This window comes from Buceros rhinoceros, unplaced genomic scaffold (assembly GCF_000710305.1).
Source record: "Buceros rhinoceros silvestris isolate BGI_N320 unplaced genomic scaffold, ASM71030v1 scaffold11478, whole genome shotgun sequence".
Lineage (NCBI taxonomy): Eukaryota > Metazoa > Chordata > Aves > Bucerotiformes > Bucerotidae > Buceros > Buceros rhinoceros.
Genome location: NW_010426380.1, coordinates 2,840 through 29,887, shown reverse-complemented (window position 1 = coordinate 29,887; position 27,048 = coordinate 2,840). Strand labels below are relative to the sequence as shown.

General features: G+C 37.9%; 1 protein-coding gene across 1 annotated transcript in view; it reads right to left on the bottom strand.

Moving 5' to 3' along the window:
- Positions 1–381: 381 nt before the first annotated feature.
- LOC104498134 (polyphosphoinositide phosphatase-like) overlaps positions 382–27,048 on the bottom strand; it is a gene marked incomplete at its 5' end in the record, with an annotated part of 27,866 nt that continues 1,199 nt past the window's right edge. Inside the window, 7 exons of the mRNA XM_010141476.1 lie at positions 382–559; positions 13,177–13,266; positions 17,539–17,621; positions 20,798–20,993; positions 23,769–23,852; positions 24,619–24,766; positions 25,332–25,390. Of these exons, the coding sequence (XP_010139778.1) occupies positions 382–559; positions 13,177–13,266; positions 17,539–17,621; positions 20,798–20,993; positions 23,769–23,852; positions 24,619–24,766; positions 25,332–25,390 (838 nt within the window). The remainder of the gene's footprint in view (positions 560–13,176; positions 13,267–17,538; positions 17,622–20,797; positions 20,994–23,768; positions 23,853–24,618; positions 24,767–25,331; positions 25,391–27,048) is intronic.

Here is a 27,048-nt window from a genome sequence, read left to right as displayed (position 1 = left end):
AACAAAGAAGAAGAAAGCTATTCTCTTCTGATTCTTAAGTACCACTTTAGCTTTACTAGCAAACATAACAATGTAAGAAATTAATCTAAAACCAAAAGATGCAATATTTTCTTTGCCACAAACTGCTACCTACTCTTCAGTGACTGTAGGTGCTCTGATTGCTCACTTAGTCTCTTAAGAAACACTTTCTCTCTCGGCTGAAGAGCAGATATTAAATCATTTTCTTCCTTTAAAGCGCAATACTGTGAATAGATAATAGTAAAGAATAATAAATAGAAATGTTAGATAAGAAATTTATGACTGCAAAATAACAACATTACATTTCTTTTCTAAAGTTATTTTTATGACCTATCAGACCTGGCAGGAGAATCCAGCTGCTATTTACAGGTATCTGTTTCGAATGTACTCTCTGTACATGAGGAAGTCGTCTTTTCCCAGGGGCTGCATGTTGCCTCTTCCAGCCTGAATGTGCGCATGAAAAATCTCTATCGATTTCCTATCAACTCTCGGGGGCTGGACTTCATAAATATTGTCTTGAGAAAAGGAGGAGATGGGTATTCTGGAAAAAAACAAAGTATTCGGAACTTTAGGTAAAAATTTTCAACAGAAAGGGAGAAGAGCATTTCTTTTCCTTGAAATATATATGAGAGTCAATGAAAGGGCAACTTCCCACTAACTCGCTCACCTAGATTTTTATCACTGCAGACCTGATAAGACCCAGCTTTCCAAGTAGGGTAATTAGGTAAGTGGTCGCTAATCACCTTACAGAATACTTTATCACTTCCCCCCACTCTGTCCTCATTTCTTCATCCTTCCTCAGATCTGCTACCATTAGTAAGTACCCAGGCGGATACAGATCTGTGCCATGCGTTACAGCAGACCATAGAGGAGCTTTATTGAGCCATCCACTTAGCAGCAATTACAACAAGCAACACAGAGAAAGGATGTATCAGGTAAGAAATTTCCATCTAATTATGAGCAAACAGACAACTTATTACCAGCAACAGCACGCTCGACATTGGGACTGCTGGTATTTTATAAAAGTATTTTTTACAACAGCTTCCTACAATAAATCCTGTCTTTGAATCAGAGTACTTGAAGCTACTCATGAGAAAGACACGAAGTTTGAAAGTTGTCAAGAACTGAGTTTGTCAGACCTTTTCTAAGCGCTACTGTCAATCAGAGTCACTCATAAGGTAGAACCTGGTCTTTTAACTGTAACTCTCGAAAACTGCACAGCCAGCAGCTCAAGGAAAGTGATTGTTTCCCTCTGTCCAGGGCTTGAGGGACCGTGTCTGGAGCACTGTGCCCAGTGGCTCTTGTACACTCCCCCGTACAAGACAGACAGTTAAATATCTGGATGAGTCCAGCAAAGGTCACCAAGCTGGTTAGGGAGCCAGAGCACGCCAAAAAGAGACTGCAGACGCTGGGATGTTCTAGTTGGAGATGAGCAGCTAAAGGGGACCTTACTGCTATCTGCAACTACCTAACAGAAGGCTGTCTGTGTGGAGCCAGACTATTCTCGGAGCACATAATGAAAAGTGCATTTTCAAAAGCAGAACGCAAATTGCACAGGGGATATTCTGATTAGATACAAGGGAACATTTTTCCACTGTGAGGGTTGTCAGTCGCTGTTGTTGCTCCGAGAGGTTGTGGATCCTCCCTCCCTAAGGATATTCAACAGTAAAGTAGTATACAGCCCTGAGCAACATCATCCAGTCTGGGCCTCCTCTGAGCAGGGCACTGGATCAGATGATCTCCAGGGTCTTTCTCAGTTTTTAACATTCCACAGTTCTAAGCCAAACTCTTCAGTAGCAATGTGTTCTCCACAGCCAGCTGCAAGGCAGCAACAAAACTATTTATAGCAAATGGGCAATAAATTAACAAACAGTAAAAGTTTCTGTGTAGTACGTAACATCCATTTTAAAGCACTTCAGCTATTGTGAAAGCTGTATTCATACATACACTGAGTACATTTCCCAGCAATATTTTAGTAATTTATTTATAAAATACCCCCAGAGTTGAACAGTACAGATGTTTCACCTTTTGTGATAGCAGATCAGCTTGGATTCCACAAGAGAACATTCAATGACTAATTCATTGCCATCTGAAGGCAACCTACGTATTAGCTTTTCCTTCTATCAATACTATTTAATTCAGAGGAAATCAAGGTTTGGAATTAACTCCAAGAAAAAAACCTGACAGAACTATGATTATCCAGAACAGTGGATGCAATGCACCTATAAACGCCTAACAGGAGAAATACATTATTTCTTAGTTATGAAAAAAATTACATACATGTTTTAAAGAGTTCTCTAAATCATCAGTCTCGTCTATTTTCAGCTCACGTTTCAGCTGGAGAAGCTCATTTTCCGTCTAAATAGCTCTCAAAACATTACTGCTTTATAAATAAAGCTGCCCAGGTATTCAGTACAACGCAGAGATTTCAGTTCTGGAAGGAGTCCGCTTTCCTACCACCACACACACTGAACATTTTTCAGATCAGATCATTACTTATAGGTGGACCCGAAATTTCACGGGCCCTGGTACCTTGTCTCATGGAGTAATAAGCAACAATATTTGAGGACAGATTATTAAAACTGAACAACCCCTTCTCCAGTATATCCTCCCAGATTTCAGCAACCAGGTTTTAAGATCTACCCGAAGCAAAATTTGAAGCTGGGCTATCGTTTCATGGAAGTGATTTCCATAGGTCTTCACTAGTTCTTCTGCTACCTCTGAGATTTACAGAACCCTGTGGGAATAAGTTCCATTAGTTAACCGTGTCTGATGCGACCCTCCTTTCGTCTGTTATCATGGACCTTGGCTGACTGTTATTCTTACATGTGTGGAAATGGTGAGCAGTCATCCTTTGTGCGCCTCCTCCATACCACTATCAGACAACCAGGGGCCTTTCAGCTCTCCTCTCACACTAGTTGTGTTGTGATCAGCCTTGTCACCTTGCCATCAATACAGAATTCCAAGGTTTACTCCATCCTCTTTGATAATGCGGTGAGGATTCAAACTGCGTTTAATAGCTGACAGTATTTTTTAACTAGCTTTTCATTTGTCATCTACTATTTTAGCGACTGCAGACAAATTCTCTGAATACTTTACGTAACAGCATACTGAGTTGGAGAGAGAGCCAGCGGCTGAAAAACAGTCAGAATACTATTGTTAAACATTGCAGCATGTGCGTGTGTTTTGGGACTCAGAACTTCTCAGGTAAGAAATTACAGCAGTAACTTAACTGTCCAAGCTCACTGCTCCCAAAAGCGAACATCGAGCAGCCCAAATGCAACGCAGATTCAGATAGCAGCATCGGTGCCATATTCCACGAGAAGCCACAGTCATGACTCACTATCTGGGTGCTCTTCAAGAGACAAGAAGTTATTTTTACGTGTATAATCTCCTCTTTTACAGGGAAAAAACAAGGAAGAACTGGAACATTCAAACAACGGCAGAGCCCTTCTATAAATGAACCACAGGAATAATCTTCTAATTGCATTATGAGCACAAACTAATGTTTGACACCGATTCTAAACTGGGATCTCTATTAAAACTGCCAAAAATTTGCTCCCTTATTTTAATAAAAGGCTACAGAATGTGCTGGATTTTGGATGTTTCGTCACGCCATGGTTCATTAGCCTTATAAAATGTATAGTACGCCTAATATTCCACTACAGCTGCAATATGGCATATAAAAGAAAAAGGTTTCCACATTAAAGTCACATTTTTCAATTTCATATTTAAATGTGTATTTTTCCGTTTTACACAGCAGTACATCCAGTTGATTATACTCTGAATGCAATGCTAGAATTGTTTATACAAGTATACTATTTAATTTGAGACAACAAAATTACATTTTACCAGGATGTAGACAGAATTTGCTAGGTTATGTCACAGAAACATTTGGCCATTCTCAAATGGGAGAAAAAAGTAAAGCTAAAGAGTTTGCAGACAGCAAAGCCTTACTGCACAGAATATATGTTTTTTCCCCCCTTATATTTGATTGTATTACACCTCCTGTTTAGGCTTCTTAGTCTTTAAGAGTTCTGTGACACTACAGTGGAATGTAAACAAACACTAAAAATGTGAGCAAGTTTTCTGTCTGTATGATTAGGACAAAATTTCCAAAATGCTTGCCATTTTTCATGTTAAGAAAAGCTTAAACTCTTATTTCAAAAGAGGTGAAGCTCTTTTGAAGAGTCCAACCTCTGCTATTATGCTCTTATTAATCAGTCTTTTATTTTAGTTTTTGTTGGTGAACTGTATGAATACTACTGTGGAAAATCTACCATACTTAACCTTTTCTTTCTACTTTTTTTTTGTCCCAAGAGAGTGATAGTTCCTTCTCATTATTACTTCCTCCACTTTATTACAAAGCATTAAGGTGGGCACTTTCAGAACTGCCATCAAGCGTTAGTCTAACTTTATATCTAGATGCTTTAGAAGCAGATTGCTTTTCAAAGCACCTGTAACTTCTTTAAACTATTTATGTAGTTCAAAGCATTTGAGCTGAGACCCTAGCAATGGTATTTGACACTAGCACACTGTACTAACTTACCAATGTCACTAGCTAACACCAAAGGATGTCACTTACTCAAATGTAGTTGGCCTGTCTAGTCTACTAGCAAGCGAACAATTAAGTAAAATAACAAAACAAAGCCATTAAACTAATTTGATGCCTTCTCTATTTATTGATTTGTTTCTAAAGACATGACATTTCTGAAGCACTAATGAGTCAAAAGTAATTTCCTCAGGCACAATGGAAGCCAGGCAGCTAAGTGTATTTAATTTTGAGTATTTAGTAACTAAATCTCAGTTTTCCATCTACTTGGTACAACATGATAAAAAAGATATTAAAAGAATCGTATGTTCATGCATGCCAATTTTTATTCATAAACCTGTATTAAGCTGTAGCTATTTGTAGAGTGGTTGTATTATCCAGTCATTTCATTGAAGCTATTTCTCTAACGCTGTTCGGGGAAAAATCTAGCCTACTTAATAAGTTTAATATCTTACAATAGAGTCATGAGGGAGAGGACGTTATTTATGACTTGGCCTCCTAATGAAAATTACACAGATAGGAACATAAACACCACGTGGTGAAGGACAGCACCCTTGACAGGCAAAGTGCGCTTATTTTCATCCCGTTGGGAGCAGGCTGCGTGGTGGTGGCACACTTTCACCAAGAGTAGCGTTGTCTCCACAGTGAAAGAAGATACAAGTAAAATCTTTGGATAGAATGAGGATGCTCCATACTTTGATGGAAAAGTGCCCTGTGATGTGCTTAGCTCTCAGAAATACAGCAGTCACCAGAAAGCCACCACCTCTGTTGCAACATTGATTAGTCCTCCTCAAGTCTCTAAACTATATCCAAATAAGGAGGCAAAATGTACTCTGTTGCCTTGTTTGAATCTTAAGCAAATATATCCAATCTACTAAACCCTGGAAAATCCAGAGATTTGGGCTTTTCTGGGGGGGGTTGGGGTTTTTTCCCCCATAAATGGTATCCTTTTAAATTGCTTGCTGTGCTCTTGAAAAAGCCTTCAATAGAATTTTCTTAGACGTCAACAGCTCCATACAACAAAATTTCAGCCGCATTCTTTGTGAAGTGGAGAAGGCTGAAAAGCAGGAAGCCTTCTCTGTCCAGTCATACCGAACTTGTATCCTCCAGAAGCAGCCAAGAGCAAAACCTGGACCACATCCAGGTGTCACAACTTCCACCCAAAACTCCAGTTTCAAAGGTTAGAGAAAGAAGAGACTGTCTTTACACAAGTCTACATCTAAAGGAGCATTTTACAATCCAAATTAGAATCCGGTTCTCTGCAGTGCAGAGAGAAGGAATATGAGAGAAGGTCTGAACATCAGAAAGGTGATCTCCGAGGAAAGATACATCTTTTAAACATGGACAATTTATGATGACCACAAACTAATTCAAAATTTAAAGATCCAACACACATGAGTAGTACAGGACAAAACAAAGGAAGTATCCAAAGGACTTAGCGAAAAAAAAAAAGAAAAAGAGGACTATTGTGTTTTTCTAGAAAGACTTACTTTCTCAAATAGGATTATTTGAGGAAGACAGTTCTCTTAAATTGATGAACAGAAATTTATCACTTCACAGAAAAAACAGAGGGACAGGTTGAAGAAGCATCCTGAGAATTTTCATTTAAAAGTCTAATAGCAGATGGGCTAAGGTGGCATATAGTTTAGTACTTCCTGGCTTTTGCTAGACTTAATACTACAAAATCCCAAATTCAACAACACCATAACATGCAATGTAGAAATAACTAGTTTTACTGTCACATTTCACAGAAATTTGCCACAGTCACATTTTTAGAGAATATGATTTCAGTGCTGCTGACGTTAGGATCAAAATGAGACTTCAGAGGGAAAAGTGAGAAACACCAGCCCACTAACCCAAAATAAAATAAAGCTTCAAGCCGCAGAACTTCTGAAGCATTTTAACAGTGATCGCTGTTCGAAAAGACACAATAGAACGACATTTTTATGTGTGTTGCAGTAACAAGGTCTTTATCAACTTAGAATTATACTGAACTATTGTTTTATAGCTCAGAGAGGTTTTTCAGGTTAAAAAGAAGCCCTTGGGTTTTGAAAAATGATGGCTAAATTTCACCACAATTTGTGTGTCATTCTGAAGGTATGCTTGCCACTGTTGCAGGCTTTTTTTTTACATCGATTTGACATGTAGATTTTTATTCTTATAGATCAAGTGTGAACATTCAGGTATTCAAAATGTACTTTTTTTTTTTAAATTTGAAAAAGACATCAATAAATGAAAATTATGATCTACATCAGTGTAAGGCAGATAAACGCTAACGGTTTTGTTGTCAAAATACTCGGCATCTCAGTTGACAACTCTAGCAGAAATGCTAGGCACAGGAGCTTTTTCCTTCGAAAAGCTCAGAGCTCAGTATTGCCAGGGCAGATGAATGGGAAAAATTCTTCCTACACACGTGGGAATCTGAATCACAAGGAGTTCAAACCACTTTCCTCAGATCCCTGAAAAAGCTCATGCCCTGCTCCCAGATCTGTCACGAGGGTGTTATATGAGATGAGACAATCTAACAAATTGCCACCAGCAACGTAAGAAAATTTTGCTGCGTGTGACCCTGTGGCTCTGTCTCTTCTGTGCTGGCCCTGGTGATAACTGGTCTAAATAATCTCATTAATCAGCCAGAAAACTTGCTGGTTTTGCTGAATTAGTTTGCTGAAAACTGATGAGCTGAACTGATTTATGGAGCGCTGTAATAAGTAGCAAAGCTTGCTCAAGTAACTGAAAATGTACATGATTAGGAAGGAGGGAAGGAGCAGGACCTCCCCCTTTTGGTGGCTATGAGCTGTTAGCATTGGCTCAGCTATTTTGTTTAACTTCTGCCATCAAATCTGGTCATGCTGTGACTTAAATCATAACACCAAACCATTTCACCTGTCAAACTTCAGCAGAGTATTTCAGAAAACATCACACCACAGACTTACTTATTTCCTTCAGTCCTCAGCAGAGACGACTATAACTCAGGTCATGCTATTGTTTTTCCTCAGACTCTTCCCAGCAGTATTCTTTTTGACATGCGTGACTAAAAATGAACAGAGCATTTAAGCCCAAAATGACAAAATTATTCCTTTTATGTGGAGTTGATTCCTAATAGTCTTTTGTCTTTTCTAGACAACACAAAGTACCAAATATTTGCAGGGAAAGTGCCCACAGTGCCTTTAAAACCACTTCCCTGGAACATAAAAGGAAGATATTCTCAGTAACGGTCAGCTTAGTCAAGCCATTTTGCAAGAGACAAGCACACAGACGGTGCTAAAGCCATTCAGAATCCCAGTGAAGGGTAATATTTCTTCATCAGACAAAAGACAAAATCCAGATAACTTATAAACAGCCTGAGCAGTAAATTTCAAAAGAATTTTCACAGGCAAGAACTGCTGGAGAATCACACAATAGTCTGTGTAAAATACGGAGAGTCAGAAAGAGGAAAGATGCAAATTACGTGAGGAAGACTAATCCTTAAAGCTATTTTTAGAATACCAGAACAGTGGATATATGAGTCAAAAGAACATACTAAAGTTACTGCAACACATCTACGTTGGATCAGTTAACCCAAAGAGGCTAATTATCCTCACCTCTGCTCTGAATCAAAGGCTAATAGTGAGCTACACAATTTTATTTTATTCAGAGGTATACAGAGGTTTAGATCATAAATGCTTCTTAACATACAGCTGTTAAAGAATATGAGAGCAAGCACAGGACATCTCCAAATGAATCCAAATAATCACCAACCAGCAAAGAATTTCATCCATCACAGAGGCAGAGAGTTTTTAGTTAAAGGGGGCAATAAGGTAGATGACTCCCAGTTAAAAAAAGATATTTGCATATTTGTGAAGTACAGTTGATGCAGTGCTTCTTGTAATTAAGAGGCATAGCTATTCTGTTGAAGGAAGAAATAAAAAGAGTTGTAGGTAAAAACCACAGTATCTATTCAGACCCTCTGGGAGATTTCAAAAGGGACACTAAGGATAAAAAACTTTGCTGCTCTGACAAAGAGCTGTGTACCGAGCCGGTGCTCTGCTGGAGCACAGAGTATGGATTTCTTTTTATAACAGAAGGAAACTCTGACTGCCACCTTACCAGGAGAAGAGAGCGACTAGATAAGACATCCTCTGCGATTTAAGCTTAGTGCATCAGATGACAGAACATAAACAAATTCTTCACCTCTAATTACCATGAATATTCATAACAATTTCCTATTTTTAGAATAAACTCTTTCACTGAAGTTTATCTAACTTTATGATGAGAAGCAACATACTGGGGTGCATATTTGAAGCAGAGAGTGTGCCAAAAAGCACTGCACTGTGAAACCATCAACATGTTTGAGAATCCAAGACAACGTGTAACTTCCAAAGTTGCTTGTTGACTAATTATAAACATCTTTTGATTCACTGCTTCCACAGCAATATCAAGAAACTTTAGATATTTTGCATGGGCTTAATGTAAAAAATAAATATACTTAACATTTGAAACGTCCTTTATTCATTTACTTCTGCCTTTCAACATCAGAAAGCCCCGCAGACTCCTAGGGTGTGAATATCCAGAAGGATGGCAAGTTCAATGACAACCTTTTCTACTGAATGGTTATAAAACAGAGGTAACGCCATGTTTACATTTTTATATTTTATATTTTACAAATATAAAGCTATGTTTTACCTAATCCTCCAAGAAATAGACTTGATACTAACAGTCCTATGGAAGTTCTGAATGAACAAGAGAATTGCTTTAAACTGAGGTGACAGCTTTCAAAAGTAACTGGGGTTGAAAAACACTTCATTAAAATTAGAAAATGTACTGTTCTACCGTTACTTTTATATTTTAAAGTGGTATAACAGATCAAAATTACTCCAGTAGTGCATTTAACTATCAAAAATAGATATAGAGTAGTCCATTGTTCACTGAAATTTGCTGCTTCTGTCTTGGTGAGAAAATAATGTAGATAATGTGCATATACACAGAAACTAAAGAAGCCCATACACTATTTGCACATAGTTAGTTGCGAACTTGCAGATAGTTAGTTGCTACTCAGTTTGAATACATTTGATCAACACCTGGATGCCAAGCGGAATCTATATAGTATCGATTAAAAAAATAAAAATTACACATTTAGCGCCAAGGGAACTGTTGAAAACATGGACTATATGATACACCTCTGAAGACAGGGTACGATTTTCAAGTATTTAAGGAGAACATAGCCCTGGATCATGCTGCAGATAGCACTCACTGAAGTGTTCTCCTGCTTGAGCATCACCACAAAACCAAACTGGAGAGTAGGTACCTCTGGATGAATTAAGGTTAATGCACAAGCGTTGTGGCTGCACTGCCCAGGCACAGCCCTCTTCTCCAGAAGAGCTGCAGAGAATCAAGATGCTCAATTTCCTGTTCAGGAGAGAATAAAAATTCTCGAACTCCTCGATCTAAGAAGTACATTGAGACAGTGTATTTTTCTCCTCCGTTATTTATATCACACTGCACTGAGTAGGACAGAACTGGGAACAGGCGCACTGTGTCAGCCAGCAGTAATTACACTGCAGTACTCAGAGTCTCTCTTCACATACATGATAATAGATCGTGCTAAAAGTAGTCCAGCTCTCTTTACCTCTAACTAAAACTCTACCCTCTCTACCCTTTATGGAATTTCTGTGAACAAGAAAAAGAACTTCAATATCCTTCCACATTCTCTGCTCCTCTTCAGTATTATTCCACTGCATCACTGCACTCCGCATTCAAGTACCCAATTTTTTGCTCCTAATCTATACTTACAGCTTCTAAATTCAAGCCAGATGCTTCTCTTCAGTGTTTTTACAATGCATATTTGAGTCCATAAATATTACTGAAGTGACATTGTAAAAATAATAACTATTTCTTTTTGTATTTGCTTTATATATTTGCTTTAAGTATTTGCTAAAAATGGCCACAAGGTTTAAGCTTGTGAGATGGCTTTTTTTTTTTCAGATTGGAAAAGTATATGAAAAATAGATTTTCTTGAAAAGTGTGGAAATCACAGCAAGTAACCTACATCTGAATTATATCTCACTCTGATGAGAAACCAAAGTTTTAGACAGAGTACTTCATTTTGCTGTGAAAAGGACTGGGGTTTAACTGCATTTCCATCTAGAAGGAACTATTGGAGAATCAAATTTGCCAGATTTTTTTCCAGTCTAAAATGTACCTAACACAAAATTAATACAAGTTACTATATTTTTTCAATTTCTTTAAACACTCCTTGAGAAACAAGGAAATACAGTCCAACAAGTGCAAGATTTGCCTTAGGTGCTCTTACTGAAAACCCCCTCTCTCGACCTAATTGAGTATAGTATGTTCATGCTGTTTTACCTCTAAAAAGTTAGTATTCTATAAGAAAGTTCCTGATTCAGAGCAGCACTTAAAACACAGCAAGAGAAAGCTTTCTGGTTTCAGAACTGAACAACCTTTAAAGAATGGATACCTTAGTGACTTTCCTGGAAAGAACAATCTGTCATTGTCCAAACAGTATTTAAACATTTATAAAAAGGTGCAGAAAAAATTAAAGCTTTATAAAGATACACTTTCAGAAGAAAATTTACCAACTATAAGATACCCTGTTTCCTCTCAGATTTGCACGGAAGAGCATGTCTAGCAGAACGGGCAGAAAGATGATCCACATGACTTTGAGAGGTGGAGTGACAGGAGGCACAGATTTGTGTGCTCTATGACTTTTACACTTCCACTATTTAGAACCATATGGAAATTACACTTGGGAAAAGAGAACAACGAACATCTCCCCAAAACCCACTAGAATTTGTGTGTATAGACTCTTTAACGTGTTCATTTTACAGCAGCATAGCACGGGGAATAATTTACTTTAAGAGGGCAAGAAAGAAATTATCTCCTGCACTGCCAAACATGCTGGGAGATTTTGCGATTACACAAAAGGAATCACCTCTGCTCATAGAAAAAATATTCTTATTGCCATAAAATAATTTTGTAATAACCATTTTCCCTTTAAAACATTCAGGGTTGTACTTCATTTTAAAAGCAGTTTTACAGATTGCCGAACTAGCTTACTATTTTAATACCCATTAGATGTATTTTATTATAAAACTACAGGCACATTTACCTACAAAGTCGAAGCTTATTAATGATGAACCATGCGCGGTGACATCATCACTTTAGATGTATGCAATACCAAATGACTAAGCTATGACACTGCTATTAGGCAAGGTTGTCTCATACACAATATTAAATCTGTTTCATGTTATCCTGCTCCCTCAGCCCCACTGAGACACCCCCAGTCCCTCTCCCTACTTGGTGAGTCCTGTGTTCACGGTTCCCTCACTTCATCAGCATAGAGGGAATGGATGATCAAACCACAATCACAAACAGATAATTCCTTATTTCAGTATCAATTAAACATGTGCATCTACTGTAATTTTAATATTCTAGTTATTTTCCACAGTCAACGGAAAGTTACTCCATTTGCAACAGAAAACACAGAAGTTATTCCACATGGCAGACACCCCTGGAGAGCAAATCCTCCTACCAACCCACCACAACTGGCTTTGTGGAATATGGCTCCCATACTAATCTTCTGCGATTACAGTGTTCAAGTGTTTCATTGACAAAAAGCTCTCAGAGCTTGATCTTCCCTTACAACCTACCATCATCTCGTTACCTGCTTGGAACAAGATGCAAAATATATCTGTAGTTAACAAATGAACTGTTTTAAAGAATTATGTCATCAACTCAAAGTATCACTGACAAATGCATAGAGCCAGCACGCAACGAAGAGCAGACAACAACCAAAAAACCCCAAGGAAGTACTTCTGAGGAAAATGTGGCAGACTAATTGTTAAAATAACACCTATGCAAGATTTAAAATGGTCTTTTATTCAGTTAAAGCACTCTGGGTACTGATTACAGCTAGTATAGATCCTCTGACTTCAGTGACACTGATAGGCATCGAGTGCACAAAACAAAGCAGGAATCAGTTCCCACTTTACTCTCTCCAGCACCTTGCCACTCACCAGAAAAATAAAAATGTAAAAATATCCCATTTGACCTCTCAAGACTCCTCGCATGTCCACTAAACCAAACACAGGGCACTCATAGCCTTCTCAGAACAAACAAATTCAGATAACTGCACACCAGAGACTGAGCAGCAACTTGGAACGTTTTTTTAACGATGAGTATGCAGGTCAACCAATCCCTTTCGAATGCTCAAAAGCAATCACAGCAAGAAGAAATTGCCTTTTAAACTCAGTAGCTTCAGCACTTTGCGTTGTGATAACGCATGACTTCTAAGAATTTTTAATAAAAAAACCTTGGCACTACAAATACTAAAAAAAAAACCCAACAACCCAAACATGCCAACAATGCCCCCGTCCAACAGAAAACACAATCAAAAACCAAACCACAAAACCCAATGCACTTTAAGTTACAAGGAGGAAGTAGGAACCTAATTCTTCATGCTGTGCATTGAATCCCTGTTATGCAGTAAAAGCAACACAAGTATGACTCTCAAGCAATTTAATATTAAATTTATCTGATGATTTTTCAGATCTAATGGCAAAAGCAGAAAGAAATAGGCTAAAGAGAAAAAGAAGAAGAGTACTTACAAATTTATAATCCTATCCAAGTGCTGTTTTGAGCAAAACTGCTGGCTGCTTTTGTCTTGTTTATGCTGACTCTGTCCCAGCTGAATGAACCTGGAAAAAGCAGTAGATCAGAGAATAAATCAAAGAAAGTAGAAGCACTGTCCCCCCCAGAATTCAGCAAATGAAAGAAAAAGATACCCCAAAATCAGTCTTTAAGTCATGTTGTGTACGTCACTGATCACGAACTACCTCGCTGGTAAACAAGAGAGGTTTTTAAAACTTTGCAGGTGGTGCACGTGAGAACTCAGCAGCTTCTTTAAGCTTGAAAAAGATTTGCCTATCGATTGGTGTCACCTACTATGGCATGGGTTGGAAAGAGGCCTCTGTTCCTACGAAACAGGCAGCCCTCTGCAGCCAACGTCTTAGGTCTTTTTCAAGGCAATCAGTCAGATGAACAGCCTATGGGAAAAGCCAACACAAGAGACAGAAAGTCTCCCAAGTTTCAGATTTAAGTCGGTCCTCTGCCAAACTCAGTCTAGTTTATTCAACTGAAACGCTGTTAGTCCAGATCACTTATTTACAAGCACAACCTTTTGGGAGAATTCCCCCACCTCCAAACATTTGCTGATAGGCACTGAAGCTGGAAACTGCCGTTACGGCTTTTTTTCTTGACAATGAATTGGAGCAAAATTAAAAAATGAATAGTTAATCACTAATGTAATTCTCTCAATCTAACAGGAAAATTCAGAGGGTTTCAGACATAGGAATTTGTAGTTATCTCACACTCAAACTCAATTTGTGCACCCTCCAACGCTTCTGTGCTTCTGAAAACAGAAGGAAATGTTAGTTGTGATTTAATACTTTCATTTTCTGAGATGAAGGCTTTTTCTTAATAGTTAGCTTCCAGTTAGCTTAAAAAGAGTCTTATTGGTCTATTTCAGAAATATTTACTACATTTTAACAGAGAACTATTAACAGTGCAAAAGGAATTGCATGGTAAGGTGTACAGAAGACAAAGGAACAATACATCCCTGAACAACTGAACTGTGGCTTTTCTTTCTGCTCCATTCAGATTCCATACTGCAGCAGCTAAAGCCTTAGAGACACAACACGCCTTTGGGTGCTGAAGGAATGAATACTTACATTTCTAAATAAGAGATTTATAAGTGAAATAATTAAGATCTTCTAGTGCAGGAGCTTGCTATTGAAACAAGCTTGAGAAAACAAATAAAAGCAAGAGTGGAAGTATTTTTATTAATTGCTTCAAATTATCCAATATTCTGAAACAAACAAGTCCTAAATTAACACAAGCAAGTTACCAGACAACAGTAAGACACCACACACAGTTAATTTGCAGTATACATCCTCAATTTATTTGAGGGACCTCCTGTCCCTTCCAACTTCAACGATTTCTGTTTTGAGGAGAATTAACACAAGTTATCTCAGCCATCAGTGAAAACGGGCTGAACAGATTCGAGCTTATTTTCATTTGTATTTGCATATACACTTAAAATAGACCAGCTGATGTAAAGTAACTTAACCTGAGGTATTTCAAATCTGAAAAAACACATAACATGGCCAATGCTGTCGAGTCAGGATCCTACATCTCCATTTCCCTTATTACAATAATAGAAAAAGACTTGAGGTGAGAGCTATAATCACACTGTGACATAAACTGCTGCTATTCTCAAACAATGTACATTGTAAGTAAAAAAATGTCAGCAAAATCTATACTTCCCCCATAAATCGGCACGTTAGACCGGAAAAAACCCTATGTCTTGTTAGCTAAAAGAGGTAAGGAATTGGTCATTGTTGTATTTTTAAAACCTGCATTGCTTGAGGGAAATGAAATAAATGTGAGCGTTTTTTTGTCTTGACAAGGATGTGAATAGGGAGCTTCGAAGCCTCCATGGGGTTTACAGTGCTACTGTAACAACGGACTGAGTGTCAGTCCAGCCTGGAAAATGATAAAATGGGAAGTAGCTGCAATTCTGGATGTTATCACAGAGCTGTTCATCTGACTCGTGGCAGACACCAGCTCACACTGGGTGATTTGCAGAAGAACAGTAACTATCTGGTATACCAGGGGCTACCTGTCAAATTGGCATCCATTTCCAGTGGTTAAAGAACCAAAGTCAGAGGCATAAGTGAAGTTACAAATTTCAGAGGTAATGAAAAACATTCTCCTCAACCCTATTCAAGTGCACTATCTCCAAATTACTCAGCATATAGGAAGTAAGTAGAAATAGGAATTTCAAAGAACTATAGAGTGCAAGAGAAGGAGCTACCCCTACAGAAAAAATAACAGAAAAAGACTTAAATAGAAAAAAGATGCTTTCAGAGGATGAATGAACTAAGTCAGGATTAACCATCACGTATCACCAAATGAGAAGGTAGCATTACCAATTAAAACTCCCCTCACAAACTGAAAAGGTTTCAAATGTAACAAGGTAATCACTGCTGTTACACGTGAGAAAATAAAACCAAAGGCACGCAAGCCCATTTCAGTGAGTGCCTCACACGTTCTCACTTCCCTAGGCACATTTCTGAGATGACACGTGATTTTCTGACATTCCTTTTCTCAGACTCTGTTAATTCTACATTCTAAGCAGCTGCTTGAACCATGGGTTGGTTAAGCAAATAGAATTGATTTGCACTCCTGATGTCTCGCATAAACAAACTCTCTCTTGGCAACAGCATTATAAGCCTTTAGGTACTAAAAGAGTCTTCAACTTGGAGCTAAATTTCTCCAGCTGATCTCCAATATTAAATTGACATTATTCTGACTAGTTTTCAGAGAAAAAGATTGCGGTTCAGGAAAGAATCTCCTCCACTGGGAAACTGAGTAACTTACTTTTCGGTCCAGTCCTAGTTCATCTATAACTGAAAGCATTCTAGTTCAGTTTTGGTTTGAGTTAAAAAAAATTCAAAAGGGTCAACTTAATTTTTGATTTAAGAAAAAAAAGATTTGAACCACTTGCTTTTTGGCTTCAGTGTTATTTTGTGATATTGAAGAGAGAATTTGAGAACAATAGCATAAGCACACACTTTTTAACTGGCAACCCACGGCCAGCACTCCTGATACAACGGAGTCACCGCCTTCTGCTGGGGGAGCATCCCATTAATACACTGGCTGCACCTGCGGAGCTGACAGTTTGTGGCACCTGCAGGAGAGGTGACAGCTGTAGAGGACAGAAGTCCAAGCTACCCTTGAATAAAAGCAGAAGTTTTTGTGTAGTTAGAGCTGGGAGGTGATACCTGGGAGGTGATACCAATACTGACGCTGCCCACCAGCTTTTACCTCCAGCTGCTCCCAGCAAGGGGAGGGGACAGGCTGGGGACAGCGTGCAGGTGCTGTGCAGCACGCTGCCCCACACTGCAGCAGTTTACCACAAAGTGCAGCAGCTGGGTGGGAATTTCCCTGGACCTCCTAAGGAGCTGTATTTTGTCCTGCACTATGCTGTATCTTTCTCATCTCCTGCACATATGGTTGGAAGTCACAAAACCATTTATTAAGAACAAAACGTGGTGTGCAAGAGCACATTATCACACACACTATGCTTAGTGCTGTGCGTATATACACACACATAAACCCACACTCCACATGTATTTGAACGTCGCTATTTCATGAAACGCCAATAGCGGCAAGGGTCAAACCGATTTCTTACGGTACAAATACCTGTCACTTAGATATCCGTGCTTCTACAGGGGGAGTTATTCTGACCACTTTTCTCCTCTTAGTCTATACCAGTCTTAGTAATAGTCTCAAGGACTCCCTACAAAATCCACAATTCTTTATTTCAAGCCAAAAAGGCCAAGATGTTTCAATAAAAAGGCTGAATATTACTCAGAAAAGTAATTTTCCTTGAACAACGGAAGTCACACAACTTTTTTTTTAGTAAAAGGTACCAGTTAACACAGATCTCTACGAATAAGACATTATGTTAAAAACTTAACTTCTGTTGCTTTGCATGCATTTCTATAGAAGAGGCTATTTCACTTATGACTGATACGATTTAGTGTTAATTCAGCTTTTGAAAAATGCAAAAATCACAGACTACATAGCTTAGGACCCCTCCTAATATGGAACCTGCTTATTGATTTCAAGGATCATATTAAGTGACAGGTATTTCTATCGAAGCATCTTTCACTTGATTTAAGTTACAAATTTCGCATTCAGAGACAACTGCATAATTTCCACCGATAACAGAGTTGACAGGGACATTTTAAAACAGTTTGAGTTTAAAAAGAGAACAGTATATATAACCAAATATCTCTAAAATTTGTAATTGAAATAAGTTTAATCAAAGGCAGCACTTTGGCAAGCTGTACTTAACTAGCTCCAATTATCTTTTACTGATTACCACTGGAAATTTGTCTCACCTAGTGTATACTGTCAGATCATCTTCTGAAGGAACATCTGAAAGATTGACTCCATACACATCTTTCGTCGATTGCACTACATTCTGGAACATAAGAAGAAAGCTTCAGACTGAGGGTACCATAACAATACCCAAAGAAAAGTTTGCTTTCAAGCAAGGAATTCTTTCTAAACCTGAAAATAATTTCAAAAGTTCAGGCAAAACCACACAAGTTTCTCTTATACACAGTAAACTTAGCTTGTACATGTTTATGGTTTTTTTAAAAATAAAAGTAATTTATTAAAAATATTATTTATATTCGTTCAAGAAGTAAAGGAAAAGTTTCTTGAAAGATAACAGCAGATAAAACAATGTATTAGGAGAATAAATTATATTTATAGTACGTATAATGATGTAGGTATTAAATTCTCTTCAGTGTCAAAACTTAATACAGAATAAATCATATTCGTTCCGAACATGCTCCCACATTTGCTTTCACATTTCCTGCTGTCAGTTCTGAAATAATTATGAACTTCAGGTTGAACAGAACTATTTTTACTTTCTGCATTACACAATAATGTCAGTCAACTCTCGCAAGGATCCAATGTACATGCAATACTTCACTAACTCTGGCTAATGATTCACTGATAAACTGAGGGGGTTTACTGACAAGACACACGTGACACTAAGCAAGTCAACTATAAAAATAGTTTTCTTTTAGTTCAAAAAGATCTCAAGTCAGAGAAGAACTTTCGAAAGATATGTCCTGACCAGAAGTATGTATTTTATTATCGCCTTCTGTGAGACGTGAGGAGAAAGGAACCAGCTGTTTGGGGTTTTCTCCACCATAATGGTCATTTTTCTCTAGAGTTACTGATGGGAAAACTACCAAAATTCACATCCCTGACCAAATATTCAATCATTCTGGAATAACCATATTTACTCAAGAACGCACCTACAAATATAACAAACGTTTTATAATAATATAAATCTCAACTCTTTTACACTGAAAAATCCCCCCCCACTACTGTTTTTCACCCAAACTTCCAGTAGTTTTGAACAATTCTATAGAGAATCCGTGTGCAGAAATGGGAAAACAATGAAGTGCCACTGGTTAAGAGTGCTAGTAAGTTGTCAGTTTAGCTAACAGAGACGTTACATGGGATATTTGTAAGTCTAGGCTTTTAACAGCATTCTTCATTGAAGTGTCTTCTTTTTAAAGTTAAGCATAACTTGAAAAAAATAAAACTTTTCTGAAACATGTCTATGGTTTATCAGTTTTAGGAAATAGATGCTTATTTAATCAACTAGATAATCACCTTCTCTAGTCATACTTGCTTTGTTTCTTGCTACATTATTCAGTTTAGCAACCAAATTTTGAAACTCTCCACTACAGGTCTTCTTTTTAAACTTTTTAACTACATGGGCAGACACAACAAATAATGGCCACTGCCACAAAAATAATTCCAAAACATTGCTTTAAAAGACCATATTTGACGTTCTGCTTAGCCTGGTAACAGAAAAACACCACTTCACAAGTTAATTAAAGGTCAGCTGGTGAACATATTAAAAGCTAATGTCTAGCACAGTCTTCAAGACTACTAATTTTTATGTTTGGTTTTGGAACAGAACATTTCCATAAGCATCGTGCCCTCAGAAATATTGTATCTAAGAGATGCCTGGCACTTTTGGAGAGAATAAACAAATTTACGATGGCAGGCAGACATTAATGGTAACCCAAGTTAATTGCTAACATAGCACTTCAGCATAACTGAATAGGTAATCCTTTTCAGTACCGCAACTTTCATAAGCAATGACACAAATTAACAATGCTAATTATGACTAAAACTCAGTGCATGAAAAAGTGCTAATAAAATGGAAAATATTTCTTCATGTGCATTACTAAGAGAATCAGAATAGCTCACTCAATTGCAAGCCATTAAAATTCAATACGATCTTAAATCATATTTTGTATTTACATGCATCTTTCCTTTCAGCATCTTAAAATTCTAAAAAAGATATCTTGGGTCTGAGTGTTGAAGTGCGTTCAACACACAGATGGAAAAAGTGACATGAGGTAACCCGTGAAATGGTAAGAATCAAGAATAAAATTTCCAGTTGGATTTCTGTTATTAAAAAACCATCTAGAGACAACCTGACTTGCTGGCAAACAGGTACTTTACTATTCAGAGATAATGGAAAAATTTCAGATCAAGTATCTTGCATTAGCATATCTCTTTGCAAAGATATTTTCAGTGGAACCCAAAATGTTTATCTATAAGAAAGAATTTGAAGAAAATGAGTTAATAAAAGACATATTTCATAATACTTCAAACGAATTAGTATTTTCATTAAATTAGCACCCAAGGGATTCCAACAGAATTGGAGATATACTAGCAAAGAAAGGTTAATAGCCCACAACTGAGAATACACATTCTTTTCGTATGACTGAGGATACATTTCACTATTATCCTGCCATTACCTTCAACCTTAGTAGTAATAACAGCGTACGACCAATGTGACAACATTATGCACATTTTTGGAGTTACATTCTTTTCTTTCTCTTTTGAAATGTCAGACCGAGAGATCACAAAACAGCAATTTAATAAGCTTCAGAGAATTCAGGTTGAAATGTAGTCAGATCAAACCTTAATTTATAGTTATATCCACCTGAGCAGGTGGCATCATTCAGAAGGAACAGATTTGTAATTGAAAGAGGTGGCGCTCAGGACCTCAGATCCACACCACCGGTTTTTCAGGGAGTTTGCTCCAGATAAGCTCCCATGGATTAAATGTCGATTAGAGCAGGCAGATCAAGCCCATTTCTAGATTAGCATCTCCCAGTTTAGTTTCACCCAAAAAGGAATCCCATTTGCACGCTCCAAGCCACCTCATGATGTGCGCCAGTGCGTGGTAAGGGACAACGATCAAAGGTGCACTGCTGCTCGGAATTAACACGCTAACGTAGACTGTCTTTATGGTTTGTGTAATGGACTACACCTCACCTGAGCACCTTTCAAATGCCACAGGTTTCTAACAGTGATTTGCATTTTTTGAAAAATGTTATTTTCCGCTGTTTCACTGTTACATGACAAGAGTAACAGCAAAGTTTTACAAGCAGTTGTACTAATATCCACACAAAGAAATCAAGCTGGACACCTCTTCTGCTGAATTTTGCAGTGCTTCACTTCTGACTGCTCTGTAACATTTACGGGTTTTTTATGGAAATGTGAATTTTAAGTCCCTAATTAGCCTTCTTGCCTGCCACAATAATTTCTTACCTCTGTGATTTTGGTATTGTCTCCTGTATCGGTCACCTTTACCGGAGTTGAACGTTGAGAAACGGCACCTTCATCTTCTTTGTCTGTTCCAGAATCGTCTTCAGAACTGCTTGACACTGCTTCCTCACTTGGGGGTGGAGGAGCACTAGCAGCTGTTTTGCGCTGCAGCACGGTTTCTTCTCTATTACTTTTGTTCCTATTAGGAAAGGCAGTGTGTATTTATGAAACCAGTGCGCTAGTAACAAGTATCTGAAATTCCTCATTTGGGTTACAATCCTACTAGGGCAAGTGTGTTCTATCTTCTGGAGCAACTTGTGGCTCATCTTTTGAATCCCGCAATTGATTTACTTTTCTTCAGTCTTATTCCAGAGCATTTAAAGAGAGCTCATAGGATTATGTCAGCTTTTCTCCATCAATTTTCTGATTCTTTACTTAAATCCCCCCTCGCAAGACTGACTGAATAAAAAGGAATAAAAATTTACTGAGACATAACATCTTTGGCTTTGATCCAGGAAAAAGTTTCACTTTCTGATTAACAACATTATCCGCTCCACTACCTTTCTTAATTTTGGGCCCCAAAATCTTATTCATAATGCCACTTTTCTCCTTTTCCATACCTCTCCCCTCAATTGAGTTCTTTAATTAGCAACATTCCTTTACGTGGCATGTATTTCTCACTCCAGTCATTCTAGTTGATATAAAAAGGTGCCTTGTTTGTAAGAATTATTCAAGATACAGCATCTATACTTCAGCAGGCTAACACTGGGTTTACCTGAACAAGGTATACATTACTGTACCCATCAGAAACTGTACCACCCTTACATCCTCTATAGCTTTTTCTGCTGGCCATAGAGGGTATGTGGTTGCACTTTCCTCTCAGACGCTGTCACAATCTTTCAGGGACTCTGGAGGAAGAGGGACTGGAAAGCAGGTGATGAATATGTCTATAGACAAGCCAGATCTGGAAACAGGGGAAGCAACAGCCCCTCCTTCCCGCGGTGACTATCCATATATACGCTGACATGGTGTGTGACTAAAGCAAGGGACTAAAGAAGACAGCAGGATGCTAAAAGGCTTTGTCAACAGCATGCAGTCTGGAGCAAATGCTGCTCTGAGCTGCAGCTTTCTCATCAGCAAAGGCACGGAGGTTCACCAGTATCAGCTCTAGTGGAGCACACCTCGACCATGGCAAAGAGTTCTGCCTTTCGCAAACTCATACAGCAGTTTATTCCTGCAGTGAATTAGCTAAACCTTACATGCTTTAGGGACACGTATAAACAAGCAGGAGAGTCCTCCCAAATGTTCTTGATCTTGAGCCCCACTCCCATGGACATTATTAGAAGAACTCTTATCTGAAGCTGGAACAAGTGCCTTATGGCAAAAAAACACCATAGGAAAGTTTAATTTCTGAGTTGGCAAAAATTGAGAGCTCCTTAGATATAAGTTTACAGAAAATTATGACACACCACATTCTTTTTAGAGAAAATTATGGTTATCTTCCCTACTTTTCTAAATGAGATGAAGGTCACAAGAAAAGCAGCTCTTTCTGAAAGCGGAAGAATGGAGCAAGTAGCCAAGCACTGACAACAGTGATATCCCCAGCCCCAACACACACTCAGAAGCCAAGATCTTATTGTCCTAGGGGACCAGAACCCTTACAGATGAAAACAGATCACCAAATCCTACAGAAATGTCATAGTAGAACAAAAGATGATGACAAATGTGCACGGCAAAGACACCACCTCTACCAAGGGATAAATATGGGCAACATGGAAGACTGAAGCCGCTTTTTACCCCACTACACAGTCAATGCATGGGAAACCTTATGAGCAATAACCAGGGAGTCCTGGAATGTGGCTTTGATCCAGCTGATTCTCTGTCTCATAATAACCCCTAAAAATCACAGTGGAGAGCTTGACACAAAATGTCTCAGGAATATATAGAACAGTCAAGGACTTAATGGAATATCTGGACAGAAATGAATTAGTCCAAAATCTGACACCATACCAAAGTGGAAGAATAAAGCTTATCCTCAAAAGCATCCATAAACTCACAATTCTTAGCAGAAGTAAACTGTGTAACTGTTGACAGTCTTTCTGCTTATTCCCAGGGAACTTTGGTAGCATGAAATCAGGTTCTACTAGTGATAAACATAGTCTACTCTCAAGATTTATCGAAGGTGAGTCCTTCCGGGATGAGGCACAACAGATATTATTTATGAAAGAGTCAAATTTTGTAGCTTTTAACAGAACAGCAAATTTTCAAAAACATTTATAATGTTGTGACAGCACAGATTTAGTCATTACTGACAAAAGGTTTCCTTAATATGAGGTATCAAAGAAAGAATTAATTGGTTCAGGAGAAATCCCCATCAAACACAGCAATGGAACAAATAAAGTAACAAAGCAAGTCGAGGATGCAAAACGGACTCAGCTACAGGAAACATTCATTTGTCCCAATAACTCTTACTGAACTGTTTTACATAATTTTATCTATAAATATAGTTAATATTATTTTTTAAATCAAAAACTATGCTGAAACTGGCATCGATTGCTTTCAGGATATGTTCTATTTATTCCCATGTTATTAATTCTTTTCTTTAAAGACAACAATAATCTATGCATTCCTGTCATCTCCAGTACAGAATACAATTGCCACTAGGAAGAAGACAGAATCAAATTTTCACTTTATCTTTATTCTAGATAAAATTTTCTCATGGGTTTCACTTAGAGGAGTACAAGAAAACAAAAAAGATTAAACAAGCCTGAATAAAGAATTCCCAGTGTCAAATAAAAATTTCAAATTAGGTATGATTTTCAATGTGTACAGTTCTACAGTTTAATGCTGATGATTTTTTTTATTTCCCTTGTAACAGAGAACAGGCTACACAGGCACACACACAGAGTTTATACACTTGCATTACAATTCTAATACTATTATATTAGAACAAAATTTCATATTTCAGACTTACCCCAACACTGATTTTCCAGTTTCATCAGGTTTACGAACAGTAAATGGACTTGGATCAATCCCCACATTCTTAGGCATAAAATCTCTGGCAAAATGGAAAGGAAAAACTGTTCATGAGCAAAGTTCAATACAGGACAGTTTTAAATTTTCTGGAAGAACCACCTCGAACATCAACCCTTGACTTAAAAACAAAAAATCATTATAAAAATAAATACCAAGTTGTAACTTCATCATGACAAGTTAAAGTCATGTAAATATAACCCCCTAGGTATTTAAAAAGCTTTCAGTTGCGTTCTTTAGTCCCATAAAACAGCTGCAAACATTATCACTTGCCAAGGAGGCTACAGCAATGTGCTCCACTCGTGTGCTGAAGAAGCCCTGTGAGCCAGCCACATTGTTTTCAAAATGCTGCCAACACTCAAATTTGGTCAAAAAGCTACAAGAAACGTAATTTTAAATCTTTAGCTAAAGCGTGATTAAGATTATGCTTAGAACAATTAGAAAACAATTGCTTTGAAGGTAGCATCTGTGATCTGAGTCCACAGAGAAAAGCTTGCTTCTTAGCTTTCCAGTGCCCAAGCATTTGGCACCCTGTAATGGAAAATAATTGGAAATTCAAGGACTATCTTACCAGAATTTGTTTAGAGTAGCATTTCCATTTCAGTACTGTGATTTAGTTTTTAGAAGTTTGCTGAATCTGAAGCTTAAAAACCCAAGCAACAACAACAAAAAAACAACCCACAAAACCTGTTGTGTTACACAGACTTCACCAAATAAATCAAATGTGCATTTAATGCACACCAAATCAACCTCCAGTTAAGGATTTATAGCCACAAACCACCCCAACATACCGAGTAGAATTGGTCATTGCCAAGCAGAAGGTCTCATCAAAACTGCTCAACTCATATGGCCGAAAAAACTCATTGTGGATATCAATTTCCTCTTCATACTTGTGGAATTTCTTCAGTGTCAACTTCCGTCTGTTTTCAGCGCATGTCACTGAGGAAAAGGAAAAAATGGTCTTTTTACTAACAATCACTGACTCTGCAAAAATCTAAATAAAGAGTAGCCTGCTTACCTAGCCACACTACCAGGCATTTTTCTACAGCCATATCCCCTCTAACACGAGAAAATATGACATAAGAACAGCACATCTGTAATAAATACGCATTATCAAGCATCATAACTTGATTTCCCTTCCTGATGACGATTCCTAATAAAGCATGCTCCACAGTATCCTGGAGAAGTAAGACACGCTAGTTATACCTCGTCATCTGGAGTAACCACCAGCATAGACTATATAGTAATAAACAAAGAAAAAATATATAGGATGAAGTGCACCTTGGCACACAAACACATGGAGGTCAAGTTTTAGCCAGTCAAGTATCTCTTGCAACCTGCAGTTGACAATTCATAGCTCACCAGGGGTGGGGAACACATTTATCAACCATCCTGGAAACGTTACTTTTTTGAGGTTTGGGACTTGAAACAGTTAAAAAGTATTTGTGACTAAAATTTCATTTTCAAGATACTCTGCAAGGCAAGGAGCAAACAGAGTTCATACCTTCGTCAAAAGGAAGAGGCAAATGCTTTAGCACACCTGTGGTCCACCAGTAAGTATAGCTGTGCAGGAAAAAGAGACACACAATTGTTACCCAGTCTTGCAGTGTCACTTCAGGAAATGTTTATTTGTAACTCAAGCGTGGAAGAAGGTCAAGAATTATCCTTAGATGGAGGATTTCAACAGACCGCTATCCTACTACTTAGCTCTCCGGCCATGAAATTTAAACATGTGAAGCTCAATACAGGTATGGAGGGAGGAGTGGGTTTCTTCCATTAAACAAAACGTGTTTCAGGTGCCTACCTCTGCACTACTGAAAATTACAGTCGTGGTACTTACAGAAGATATTTATCTATTTCTCTTGTTCTGTTTTGTTTTGGGTTTTGTTAGTTATTCACATGCTAAAATTCAGGAAGAGTTTAAGGAAATGAAGGTCAATGATAATAAAACAAGAAGATTGTCAAATCAGCTGACTTCTACACACGGAAATAACATTTTGATGTGACAGTTGTCCTAAGTCTGAGAACCATATGTTGGCATAGCTAACAGCAAAAGCTTATTCAGTATTTCGGAAAAAAAAAAAACAAACCAAAAAACCCAGGGAAGTCAAGCAACATTCATAAAACAAAGCGTGTTTTATCTTTCATCCATGTTTACGTATTTTTATTTTCTCTTCTCAAATATACTTGAATTTCTTCTCCAAATTATTCTGAGGGTTTCTTCTATTTCATTATTTGGGATGAAAAGACATCTATGTTCACTGATCTATAGTTGAAGTATGTGTGTATTCACCGTACTGTAAGGGCTGTAATCAGAGTATTAATGCAGTTATCTCCTACTCGTGTCAATGCAGCCATCTGGAGCAGAAAGGATGGGTGTATTCCCATGCCCAGAGGCAGACTCGTTACTGGGACTTGGCAAACGGTTCAGAACAGGCAGGGAAACACACGTCAGTTCCAAGAACTGTGTATGTCCTAGACAAAAAGGAAGGAGAATGCCTGGCAGTCCCGTTTCTTCTTGAAGTTCTCTGTCAGGCCATGCTAGCAAGCCGCTTTTCCCCAGCGCCGTCAGAAGCTGTGCAGGCGTACCCAGTTCTGCTGCTTGCTAAGCGATGTGGCAACAGAAAGTCTCCTTTTCCTTATTCACTGTCCTTTTATACACTTTATAATGCACATGAGAGTAATGTATGGTACTCATTATGAAATCTCTTCTTTCTGAAGGAGAGGCAACTACAATATAGGAAAAGCAAAAGATAGTCAGAAGAAGTTCAAGTGACAGGAAACATCTTCCTTCTCTTCCTCTATCCTTGATTTCATTGAGTTTTCATTGGCTCCTTTGCGGCTGTGCCCAAGGAATCCACACTAGGCACTGCACAGAGGCAGGAAGAATATGTCCAACGTTTGGTAGAAACACAAAATTATTTGGAAAATCTTTTTTCACCTAATTACTTATTCCATGGAGGTGTCATTTTGTTCACATGAGAAAACATCTTCGATGTAAAATATAAGTGTTCAGAAGAAATTCTGGCCGGATGAAAAGTGAAACTAATTAACAAATAAATGAAGAATACCAACAATTTATTATTTTCTTAAATGTTCCACCTCATTTCAGAACAGTGTGACAAATAAAGTTGTTTAACAGAGTAGCAGAGACTAGGACTTTCATATTCTTGTGATCTATCAGCTGGATTAGTTTCTGACAATCAATAATGTTCAGAACC